The 12,697-nt window shown below is 30.7% G+C and overlaps 1 protein-coding gene across 2 annotated transcripts in view; it reads left to right on the top strand.

Moving 5' to 3' along the window:
- LOC129786399 (voltage-dependent calcium channel type A subunit alpha-1) overlaps window positions 1–12,697 on the top strand; it is an 82,171-nt gene that overhangs the window by 62,421 nt on the left and 7,053 nt on the right. Inside the window, exons 30-37 of one of the 2 annotated variants that reach the window (XM_055821383.1) lie at window positions 741–782; window positions 4,099–4,322; window positions 4,465–4,489; window positions 5,922–6,037; window positions 6,481–6,638; window positions 7,891–8,100; window positions 8,902–9,044; window positions 9,131–9,381. In XM_055821383.1, the coding sequence (XP_055677358.1) occupies window positions 741–782; window positions 4,099–4,322; window positions 4,465–4,489; window positions 5,922–6,037; window positions 6,481–6,638; window positions 7,891–8,100; window positions 8,902–9,044; window positions 9,131–9,381 (1,169 nt within the window). Of the gene's footprint in view, window positions 1–710; window positions 783–4,098; window positions 4,323–4,464; window positions 4,490–5,921; window positions 6,038–6,480; window positions 6,639–7,890; window positions 8,101–8,901; window positions 9,045–9,130; window positions 9,382–12,697 lie in introns of both variants that reach the window. The other variant, XM_055821384.1, reaches the window with a different exon arrangement.

Genomic DNA, 12,697 nt, shown 5'->3' with positions numbered 1-12,697 from the left:
TCAAGAATATTTCATTGTAATACTTTGCTTTGTTTCTCTTCTAAACTTGAGGAACTTTATACTTTCATCTTTCAGTTTTTAATATGTGTTTTCATTTAAATATCCCTTCTTTCATCTAAATATATTCATTTTTTGACAAATAATTGGTGTTTGGTAACACAATGTTGGTGTTTTATTTATTTTTTTCATTAAAAATTTTCTTTTCGAAATAAATTTTAGGAAAAATTAGGAATTAGCAAATTTATTTATTTTTCCATATTGGTCGTTAATTATTTATTTATTTATTTTAAATCTGAAAATATTAGAAAAAATCGATGTAAATTGGGATATAGGTAGTTATAGTTTTCTGTTTAATGTATTTTCCTGTATTTTATCGATGGACTCGTCGTGGTTAATTTAAAGAATAATTGCCTTGATTATTGTCATTTGAGATATCATGGAAGTTAACCTGTTGATTTCTATTTTATTAATATTACTTTCAGTCATTCCCCATTTTAATTAAACTAGGAAAGTTTGTTTTAATTAATCTTCACAAATTTTAAATTTATCGATAAAATAATAAAAAAATAACTAAATAAAAATAACGTCTAAAGTTTCAGAAGGTGGATTAATTTTATTTTTAAATTTTTTTCCATTTCACGTCCATCTTGAAAAAAAAAAACAAACCCAACTCTTCTTATACAATACACAAAAAAAACACGAAAATTTAGCAATTTCTACAAAACGCCGTTGTTTTTCAGGCCAAAGATGCAAGCAAAACTAGTCCTACGGCAAAACAGCCGGTACATTATGAATTTTCCAATCTTCTAATATTTAATATTGTATTACATTTACATATATTAATACCTGTTACAGTATTTTTCTTTGCTCTCTCATTTAACGATTAAAAAAAAACATTGAAAAATATTTTCAAATATCAATTTCTTTATAAATTAAATAATCTCATATAAACACACATTAGCTGTCTAGTAAGCCAAACTTTCATAAAACTTTTTTTTAAATGAATTTCTTGTGTTTTGACATGATGGAATCTTTTTTTTTTTCACATAAAAAATCAATTAAATAAATTGATTTCTTATGTTAGCAAAAGTAACGTACTTAGGTTTAATATTTTTGCATTAATCTATTCGGCTTTGTGAGCCTAATATTTTGAATTTTTTAAAATGTTTTTCTGGGAAATTTGGCACTTTACAAAATTCCAAAAATAAATTACATAAAATTTATTGCCAAAAAATTGAGCTAAAGAAAAAGAATTAGAGAAAGAAAAATATTTCTATAAGCCAAGTTTCTTTGAACTAAATGTAGTTTCAGTCCTTTTTTTTTTGATAAAAGTTTACTTCCTCTTGAATTTATTCCTTGGTTTTTTTTTGGAAAGAAGTTGGAAATTGCATTTTTCTCGCACAATTTTTCATTCTTTTCCTTTCTTTTTGTTTGATACAAAAGAAAATGAAACTTTTATTGGAATTTTATTACAATCAAAACTACAATCACAATTCACATTTACAGCATGACACTATAAGAAACAATTATAATTGTTCTTTTTTTTTTGTGATAAAAGTTCTAAACAATTTGAGAGAATGCTCTTCCTTCGGCTGTTTGACTAAATGCATAATTTTTGAATAAATATTTTGAGAGTTTTGAAATTAGGTACATGGAGGGGTTCCGGGAAGAATATTTCGTGAAATTGGTCAAGAATCCACCAAATAAAATTCAAAATCCATGTGCCTAAACTTTTTAAATGATTTTCTTAAAATACTTTTGGGTTTGATGCCTGATATTTCGTTCCATATTACTTTACTTTCTTGCATCCTATCTCTGTTAGAGAATTATTTCTTTTTTTACTTTGTGAATGAAAATTTTCCTTAATCACCATATTTTGTTTCTTTAAACGTTTATCAAACAACCATTTTGTCATGCTATCTGAAAAATAAATATAATATTTTACATATAAAACTAAAAAAAAATATATTTATATATTATTTTAGTAATAAATGGCCCCAGAGTTAGTGATCGTAGTACGAAAATATAATCCAAAAATAATGTGTTTATGTTTAGAGTAAATTACAAAATTCTAATTACCATGAAAATTTTCTTCGTGGTAAAGTCTGTTTAACGTAATTGGATTAAATGAAAATTATTCGATTTAGACGATCCCACATAGATGAGAAAAATTTCTAGAATTTGTCCTATATTTAATCTGTATATTACCATAATAAAATTCAAGTTGTGTTGGAAATATCAAAGTTTGAATTTGGTAGTGTAAAAAAGTAAATAAGAATTTCTTTATGTTTAATTTTTCATGTTAATATATTGGAAATTTACTAGATTTTGTATATAAGGTATTTTTGGTATATATTTCTGTGCATTTTCAATCATATTCTTTTAGCATTAATTCATTGCCTCTTTGTGATTGCATGCTTTCCTTTAAGAACATTTTCCATTTTCCTTGCCAAATGATTAATTTTTCAATTAAGTAATATTTGTGGGTAGATTCTGATGTGAAATGCGATCTTCCTCTACGATTTTTCAACAATCTCTTGTTTTGTTTAAATTTGTGTGAAAACATTGTTGTCACACGCTCACGGTCATATAAATATACACACTAAATATAATTCCCGTAAAATTTACGGTTTATGCATACTACAGTGATTCCGTAAATGTCTTAAGGGATGGTCACGTTATTTTGGAAACTCTACAGGAACAAAATGGCCAAAATGTGAGAATTTCAAATGATTTTTTTGAGCACAAAAATTTATTTTTTAAATTGAAAATACTGAATTCTTATCAATATTTGGCCATTTAACAAGAGTGCAAGCAAATTTCGAATTCTTGGTTTCAAAATTGGCTTGAAAATCGCTCTTGAAAGTCCCCGAGTTTCCAAAATAACGTGACCATCCCTTAGTTTTTTTTTTTTAATTTTGCTGTAACTATTTATAGTAAAATGAATTGTACTACAGCTTACAAAAAAAACTATATTTTTATTTCTTTTTTTAAAACATTTTAGTAACTGAGTTTTCAGTACATTTTCACTAAAATTTTTGTAATTTTTAACTAAATTTCATATAAAAAAATTCCTGAAAATAATTTTTTACTTGAGTTTATTTAATTTATATTTGATTTTGAAGCTATTTGGCTTCCAATTCACTTATTATATTGTTGGTAGTCAGCATAAAAGTATACTTTTCCCATAAAAAAGCGAGAGCGAAGACACATTTTGTTTTCTCTCGATCGCAACTTTATTCTGACTTACAGCATATAACTTAGAAAAATCGTGAAGGATTCATACAAATTTTGTACTTTTTACGGTGAAAATCAATTATTTTACTCAATTTATAGGAAATTTGTCTTCGAAAATACTAAAATTTTGGTTTATTTTACTAAAGCTTTAAGTATTAATTTTAAAAATAAATAACTTAGTTTTTCTTACTAAGAAAATATTCAACACTAAATATTTAGTAAAAAAAAAATTAAGAGAATTGTTTATTTTAACGAAAGTTTAAGGAAATTCATCAGATTTACGTTAAAGAAATTTCCCATTAAAGTACATTTACGGTGAATTTAGTAGCAAATTTACTAAAACTATTTTTAGTGTGCATATCCGTTGAAAATTCGTATAGGAAGATTGTGTTTCACGTTAGAATCCATCCACTATGCTGCCAAACAATAATAAAATGATAAAAAAACAAAGAATCTTTTGGCATGGAAAATTTTTTGTATTTTCCTCTTAACATTTTGCATGATTTCTATTAAATCAAAACAATTTTGAAAAAAAAATAATAAATAAAAATTAGTCTTCTTTTGAAAGTCTGTAATGAAGTTTTTTTGATAAAAAAATGCTTTATTTTTTTTTCTTATATCTCGCTTCTGCAAATCAAAAAAAAAAAAAAAAACGCAAAATTCCCCTGAAAAAATGTATAATCGTGTTTCTTTGGAACTGTTGAACAATTGCACCACGATTGATTGATATGAAAAAAAAAAATATCTATTAAAAATATATAAATACAAAATTCGAAACACAACGTACCGCCATAAAAAACCCTAAAATGCCTCTCACACAATCAAAAAAAAAACAACGATAAATGACGGGATGGCGTGCAGAAACAGTCGTTTTTCAATTGCCTCCTGGACATGGCGGCCCTGGAGAAGGGTGGAGGCTCCCGGACGGGATCACTGAGTGCCGATGGGGTACACGATGGTGTCACATCACAAACGCACCTGTTGCACCCTCACACCCAGACAAATGGGGATGCTGGCGAGCACGTGGGCAATAGTAGCTTGGCCGCTCTGGCACGCAGGAGTACCATGAGGAAGCGATCGTTCAGGTGAGTCACTCAAGAGCACCACGCCTTATGCTGGCCAATTTGGATCACATTTATCTACATATATATTTTTTCTTTAAAATGCAAATTTTGTCCAAATACACCGTCGCTTGACATTCTTGCCTTTTCTCCATTTCTTTTGCAGATCCAAAAAGGTGATGTTGCATTCGGTAAAGTACACACTCTACTAAAAACAAACAAACAAAAAAAAAGAGAAAAGAAGAAAAATGATAAATAGAACACATAACACACGGATCACAACAAAACCTCAAACAGATCTCACAGAAATAAATGACAAAGAGTGACGATAATTGTGATAGCAAACATTTTTTACTCGTAGCTCTTCACTTCAAGTGTTTAGAATTACTGTGATATATATGATTTTTTTAATATTGATTTTTGTATATTTTTTACAAAAGGTAAAAATCATGATTTTTTTTTTATTGATCTTCACCTCCAAAGATCATTGATGAATTTTTATAGCCGTGTTTCGATGGTGCAACCCAAAGACTAAATTAGAGAATTTTCTTTTAAAATTTACTTTGTTTTCCTTTACAAAAAAAATAAATAAACTCAAATAAAATAGAACATAGAAAACTAATGAAAATTGAATAATTTCTAGTGGAGATAAACTAATGAATTTTTACAGATAACCGTATGAGATAATAAAGATTTTATTTTAATATCCTAACTAAATAGAGTAGAAAAAAAAGAGAAATAACTTTTTTTTTAACAGATATAATATTATTAATTTATTATTTGAATAATAATAAAGATGTTCTAGGTGAGTACAGAATGGTGGAAAAAAGAGCAGATAGTTGCATTCTAAAGAATAACAAAAAAAAGTCTATTAGAGATTTCGCCTCTGATCTGCAAAGTTTTTTTTCATAATATTTTTTTTTTTAATAAAATTTTTTGCATGAAATTCTCACAATTTTTTTACTCTAAAAATAATAATTTATAATCTTTTTTTTCTATTACACCATCGGCAATTTATTGAGTGCGTTGGTTCTCTTTTTTTTACCAACTTAGTGACTTCATGCACTTTTGATCTGCATGGATTTGCATGCTTTTTCCATAGTTCTCTAAAAATTTACAAATCTCTTAATATAAAATTCACTTTACAAATAAATTTTTCTTTTGAGCAAATTTATTTATGAGCATAATACATAGATTATGCGCAGTGTATATAAAAGTATAAATATTTTTAAACTTTTTCCTTATATACCTAACGTAGAATGTGGGTAATTTCTTTGCAAATGAGCATTGAATTCAATCCCTTTCAAGCTCTGAGAAGGATTTTGGCACAATTTTTTTTGGTTCTAAAAAAAAATTTTAAAAATCTTTTAGTTATGCAATTTTGCAATTTATTTACTAAACTTGTCTATGATGCAAAAATTAGTCACCTAGATATAAATATAGGACAATATTGATGAATTTGATAGAATAAATTGATAAAAAAACGATACTATTCTGATCAACTGGATCACTGACCTGAGCTTTACACTTTTCAAGTTTTCCCAGAGCTTCAGTTTTTCTTTATTTGCATGTAATGGGCATTGGCCTAATATTGTTCCTTTTGTCTTTTCACACGACGTGTAGGCGCTCGAGCTGCAGGACGTCGCGTCACGGCAACCCTCGTTAGAATCCTTAACGGGAGATGGTCATCTTCATCCTGGACATCCGTACAACGGCCACAGGAGATCACCCAGTTTACGGTGAGTTGTCTGCAGATAAATAAGTATAACAAAATGATAATTTAATCTTTGGGTCTATTCTGATAAAAATCTTTTCTTTTCTTATCTAAAAACTTAAAAGTTATCACAAGAAGTTGACAGTTGATGTTTGTTTTTTAAATAGTTCTAATTGTCATAATTCCAGAAAACAGTCAGGAATATCTTTAAAGAGCCATGGAAAGTTAATTTTCCTTCAAAAACCCAATTTTGAAAAGAGAAAACTTGTTAAATTCTTATAAACTGACCAATTGTAGGAAAAGAAAACAAAAGATTAGTCTTGATCAGAGTTTACCCCTAAATCAGAATCTTTCAATAAAACTTATTTAATTGTTTTTTTGAATTAATTTTTCGGCAACTTTTTTTTTAATTTCTAAAAATGTCCAGAAATACTAAATTCTTAAACTTTACTTTATATGTTTTTTCAGTGGGGGATCGCCGTTGATACGGACTCCTAGTCCAAGAAGAAGAGGTCATCATCTTCACCATGACATTGGATTCTCAGATACAGTGTCCAATGTCGTGGAGATCGTTAAGGGTGAACGAAGTCGGAGGCCTTATGGCCATGGATCTCGATTTACTCGAGGTAAGAAAATTACTCATTTCCTATTAATGTTTCTTTTTGTTTCAACACTCTTTTTGTATATATATACCGTGAATTTTATTATATATAAGTTCAAAAAAAAAGAAACAACGACAAAGAAACATTTCAATTAAACTTAACTTTTGTATAAATGGATGAATCTGAATAATGTGACTTGGACAGATTTTTTTTGTTAAGATTCTTTTTTAATAATTTTGTTTTAATGTGAAAGGAAATAAATATTTTTCTTGCCTATTAATACTTTTTTTTAAGAAGAGTATTTTTTTATTAAATTAAAAATGAAAATTACAGCAAAATATTTGTTTCCTTTTACAATAAATAAATTGTCTCACTTATAGTACGTATTTTTTAAAATTTAATTTCAAGTGAATCCTTCATCACTTAATCATTTAAATCTCTTTCACATTTTCCTTCGTTATTTTCTTTTGTTTGTTTTTGGAATTTTCCTTTAAATTTTGATATTGATGTACGCCATATCCTATCATTCTCTTAATTTTCTTTTTTTTCTTATTATATTACATCTTTATTATTAGTAAATATGCGTCCTTTTTTGTGTGTTGCTCCCACCAGATCACATCACACTTTTGATATATATATTGAACATTTCCAAACCCAGTGTACCACATTGTATATGTTTTATCATTGGCAACTAATTGATGTGTTTTCTTGTTTTGTGATAATGAAAAAAAAAACAAATCAAAATTGTACGTGCCCATTTCATGTTTATAGAGTCACATGAGTCCAATGTTATGTTTAGCTGGTTATTTGTTGTTCCAAAAATCATAATTCCGAAGTTGTGTGTCCATCTATCCAATTGAAAAAAAAATTTATATTTCGTATTTGAATTTCTCTCTCCTATCTGCATAGCATCCCAAATGCTATAAATAAATATATATAATCTTTATGGAAATCAAGTTTCAGCTTATTACTATATATAACCTACTTTGAAAGCGCATAAAAGCCTCTGGAATGCTTATTAGTGAAAAAAGAAGCATTAAAATTGACCTATTCGAAAGTTCGGTTGTGGCGTAATTTAGAGAGAAGTTGATCCTGCATTAGAAAGTATATTGGGTTCTATTTCTCGTAACTATATAGTTGGGATCGGTGCGAAATTTCTTTTTTTTTTTAATTAAAAATTAATATCTGTTCCAACGACAGAGAGTTTTGTAAAATGCAAAAGAAACAAAGAAAAAAGAAAAAAAAAACGAGACCAAATTTCCTATTGAAAATGTAGGTTCATGGTCAGCGTCGACGAGTCCCGCTCGATCTCCGTCGCCAGCCCGATACGGTCCCCGCGGGGATGCTGCCCATCACCGGAGTCGCCGCAACCATCTTCAGTATCCCACGTATGGGACAACAAGTCTATGTCAGAGGTCACGTTCACCGAGTCCCGCTCGACTGAAGGAGATGCGTGACCGATATAGACTTTTGGACGATGAAATGGGTACAAATTTTAAACAGCAATTTATTATTTTCTCTCTATCTTTCTTCTTTTTTACTCTTCTCTATACTTTACTCTACTCTACAAAAAAGAAACAGACGACAAACACTATAACATATACTTTGAAACATTATATGCATTCTATATATACATACTTATATTCTCCAAAGGATTGAGAATGATGAAATAAATATACAAAATGCAACACAACAACACTTAAAACTTCATTATTTTTTCATTTCTTTTACTTGTCTTCCTGTTCTATTAGATTTAATATTCATAATACTCTGCTACTACAGATATCATTTTGTTCTTTAGTTTTTTTTCAAACAGAATGCTACATTTAGCAAGTTAGGCACGGTTCAGAGATCATTCATTTAGGATTCTTCATTATTATTTTTTAATTAAATTATAAATGGTACTTTAGTGTGACTTTAGTGAAAGTTCTCGCTTGTTCTTAGAGCAAAAAGGGATGACATTTTACATATAGAGCTCGAGTGGTTATGTCTGAAGAATGTGTTTTAGTGACATTTTTAATAGTCAAAAAAAAAAAGAAAAGAAAGAAACATAGAGAATGCTAAACATCACACACAAATCACCCTCTCCGGCACATACTCTCGTAAACACATAACCAGCATGATCACATCACATTGTCGTTGAAGGTTGTTCTGCACGGCATGATTGAGTTCCTTAGAGAGCTACAAAGTGTCCATTATCTAGCTCTTTATTTTATTTTATTTGATTTTTTTTTTGTAAATAAGAAATTAAAGAATTATATTGAGGAAATTGTTTGGATTCTTTCAGGAGGAACACACCATGTTCAACTTAGTTACCCCGTTTTGGTGCCTGGACGTCGTCGGTTACCTCCTACACCGTGTAAACCATCGACTTTGCAACTAAAGCCAACTAATATAAATTTCCCTAAACTAAATGCTAGCCCTACACATGTAAGTTCCACCAGAAAAAAAATGGATAATCGCCAGTTATTCACAACATGGATGTTTGCACTGATGCGCCTTTCTCTCTTATTTAGAAGTATTTTCACAATTTTCAACAGACTCACCACTCGACACCTCATAGTGTTCATTCGCTGCCACATTCTAGGGATTTTCTCCGCGATCAGCGAGATTTTTACTACGCTAGTCGCGAACGCGATCGACTGAGAGATCGTGGACGTGATTTTGATTTAAGGTTCGAGTATAGAGACAAGGAGCGTGAGAGGTATGAATTAGAACGGGAACGAGAACGAGAACGCGAGAGGGAGATTGAGAGAGAAAGAGAAAGGTAAGATATTTATTTCAGTTCTTAAAAAAAATTTTAAACGTTTTACTTAAAATATAAAATTAAATATTAATTGTTAAAAATTCTAAATAGAAATTGATTAAAAAATTTCTCAATGCAATTTTTAAAGTTTAAAATTTAAAAAAAATGCAATGAAAAACATTAAAAAAAAGCATTTTATACGTTAAAAATTCTAAAAGTTAAATTTCAAACGTTAAGAATTAGAGGAACAGTGGACCGTTAGAAATTTGAAAATAGAACGTTCCACGTTAGAAATCCAGGAATAAATTTTCTACGTTGATGAATGGGAATCTTGAGGTAGTTCATCGTTAGAAATTCTGGAATAAGCTTTTAACGTTAGAAATTCCAGAATAAAATATTATCAGTCATGAATTTAAAAGATTTTAAATTAATTTTCATTCTGAATGAAAATCTTCGAAAATATTCGGTTGATTCCCTAAATTATCAAAATATTCACGAGATAAACATTCCTCTGTCTTAAAGAAGCTCAGATTAGGGACAAGAAGTCTAAAAAATACTAAATTCTAGTTCAAAATGTATGAAATTCAAGACCAAAGTGTATTAAATTCTATAAAACTACTAAATTGAAGCCTGAAAAGTTTTTCACTTTTTAGTCTTTAATGAAGCTCAGATTACAGAGATTGAAGACAACAAATTTGAAAAGTAGTAAATTCAAGCCTGAATAATACTGAATTCAAGAATAAAAAATGCCTAATTTTAGCCCAAAAAGTATTAAATTCAAGCTTAAAGAATTCTAATTTTCAGTCGAAAACAAATTCTTTGGTTTTTAATAAATAATGGTCCTTATTCAGCGACCAAGAAACTTTTGAAATCTTTGAATTCTGTACTGCAATTTCAAGATTTTAAGTGAATTTCAAGGTTTTTTTGGTCGCTGAATAAGGCCTAATGTTTATTATAAATGAAAATATTTCAATCTTTGGAAAATATCCGGATTCAAAGTGCTCTCAAATTTGTGCAAAAAACTTGATATTAAACCTGGGGAGTATGAGGATTGTGCTAAAGTACAATTAAAAGTGATGAGTATTGCCAATAAATCAGTGGTGGAACAAAATCTCTTTATCTCCTCGGCGCCAAAATTGTGTGAGGCAATAGACACAAAATATCGTGAAGCCAGAAAGAATAAAATCCCCCTCTATGCGTCGGATGTCCATGAGGGCAGTGATCAAAAACCAGTGTACATCAATTGTCATCTCACGGGATATTTTCAGTATCTGGCCAAAAAAGCACGCGATTTGAAAAGAGGTGGGCTAATAAAATTCGTGTGGACGAGGGGAGGCAGGGTTTTCGTGAGGAGAGAGACAAATGAGGAGATTGTGGTAGTGAAACATCCAGATGATCTTGAACAATTTGAACAGTGACTGTGTCAACCTTTCTCTCCTCCACGCCCCTCGCCTCCGAAATGATGTTCACTTGAACGAGATAAAGCTTGGCAAAAGCTCCATTAAATTTGTATATATAAATGCAAGAAGTGTTAAAAATAAATTGGATGAGCTTCAACTAATTATTTCAGCATTAAACAGTGATATTGCATTTGTGGTGGTGTCTGAGACATGGGTAAAGATGGAAGAAGAGCCCTACATAAATCTAAAAAATTTCAAATTTGAAAATTCCCCAAGAAAAGCACGTTCAGGTGGTGGCTGTGGTGTATTTATAAACAATCAATGTAACTATTCTGTTAAATTTAAATTCTCTGACGAGAAAAATAGTGTAATTTTGCTGGAATTGAGTACATCAAGTGATAAGATTAACATTTTGGCTTTATACAGACCCCCAGGATATTTGATTGATGAGATTAAATTGTTCAATGAGATACTCGCGACAGCACTTCAAAAATCTGTGAGAAGGGACACTATTGTAATTGGAGATTTTAATATTGATCTTAATTCTGTTGTGCCGACTGTAAAGTTATGTGCTGAGGATCTTATGAGCTATATGGCATCGATGAATTTCACTATATGTAATCCTCACACTGTTACGAGGGTTGGTTCTGGTTCCCTCCTTGACCATATGTATACGAATATGCTAGATGCCAAATTCAATATAAACTATATAGATGCTGATATTTCTGACCATGTGGTCATGGTTGGTGAGATATTTGCCGCGAGACATTCAGTGAGAATTGGGGATTCCGGGCACACAAAAGTTATCCGCGTTACGGACTTTAAGGCAGTGAATGAACAATTGTCTGGTGGTATTATGCCTGGTGGCCTAGATCCTGACTCCGTGGTGATGGATTTCAATGAGAAGTTTAGTGCTATATTGGGGAAAAATACAAAATCTAAAGTTCTGGGCAAAAAACGTATGGATCAAGTGTGGATGAATAAAGAGCTAAAAGAATTATTAATTCGGAAAAACTTGTGGTACAAAAAATATCTTAAAGATAAAACCAATGTTCTGTTAAAAAGTGAATTTAAATACTGGCTGAATAAATACGAACTAGCTAAAAAAGAGTGCAAAAACTCGTACTTTATGAATAAATTCTCAGTGAATAAAGGCAACATAAAAAGATCTTGGCAAACAATTAATGAACTTGTGTATGGTGAAAAAAATCGAAAGGTTGCGAGCAATTCTCTATTTGAAACATCTAGCAAAAATGAGTTGAAAGAGAGTTTGAATAAAATAAATGTACATTTTTCTCAAGTGGGCATGCAGCTTATATCCTCCTTCAAAGCGTGCGCGATGGACCCTAGTCTGAAGTGTGATAGTGTGTTTGAATTTAAAGAAATTACGAGTCACCATGTAAAAATTATAATAAAAGATCTGAAAAATAAAGCTTCTGTGGGGCCGGATGGTTTTGGTTCAAAGCACTTTAAATTATGCTCAGATTATCTTGCAGCACCTGTGGCCTACATGATCAACATGAGCTTCAAGGCTGGAGTATTCCCGAAACCCCTTAAGCTTGCCAAGATTACCCCTGTTTTTAAGTCAGGCGACAAAAAGGACCTAACGAATTACCGCCCCATCAGCGTGTTGCCGACACTGGCCAAAATATTTGAAGCCGCTGCGGTCACTCAGATGATGAATTTCTTGGAAAGACATAAGATTCTCTCTAACAGCCAGTATGGCTTTAGACCGCGATCATCCACTACCTCAGCCCTGTTTGATGTCGTTAGCCAAATCCAGGAGGCACGTGATGTGGGAGAAACTGCCTTGACTGTTTTTATAGACCTGAAGAAAGCATTTGACGCGGTGGACCACCGTGTGCTGCTTCACAAATTGGCTAGGTACGGCTTTGTAGGCAAATCGTGTGCTTGGCTCGGGAGCTACGTCTCTGAGA

The sequence above is a fragment of the Lutzomyia longipalpis genome, chromosome 1, assembly GCF_024334085.1.
Source record: "Lutzomyia longipalpis isolate SR_M1_2022 chromosome 1, ASM2433408v1".
Taxonomy (NCBI): Eukaryota; Metazoa; Arthropoda; class Insecta; order Diptera; family Psychodidae; genus Lutzomyia; species Lutzomyia longipalpis.
Note: the sequence above shows the minus strand (reverse complement) of the source record. Positions and strands in the feature narration are given on the sequence as shown.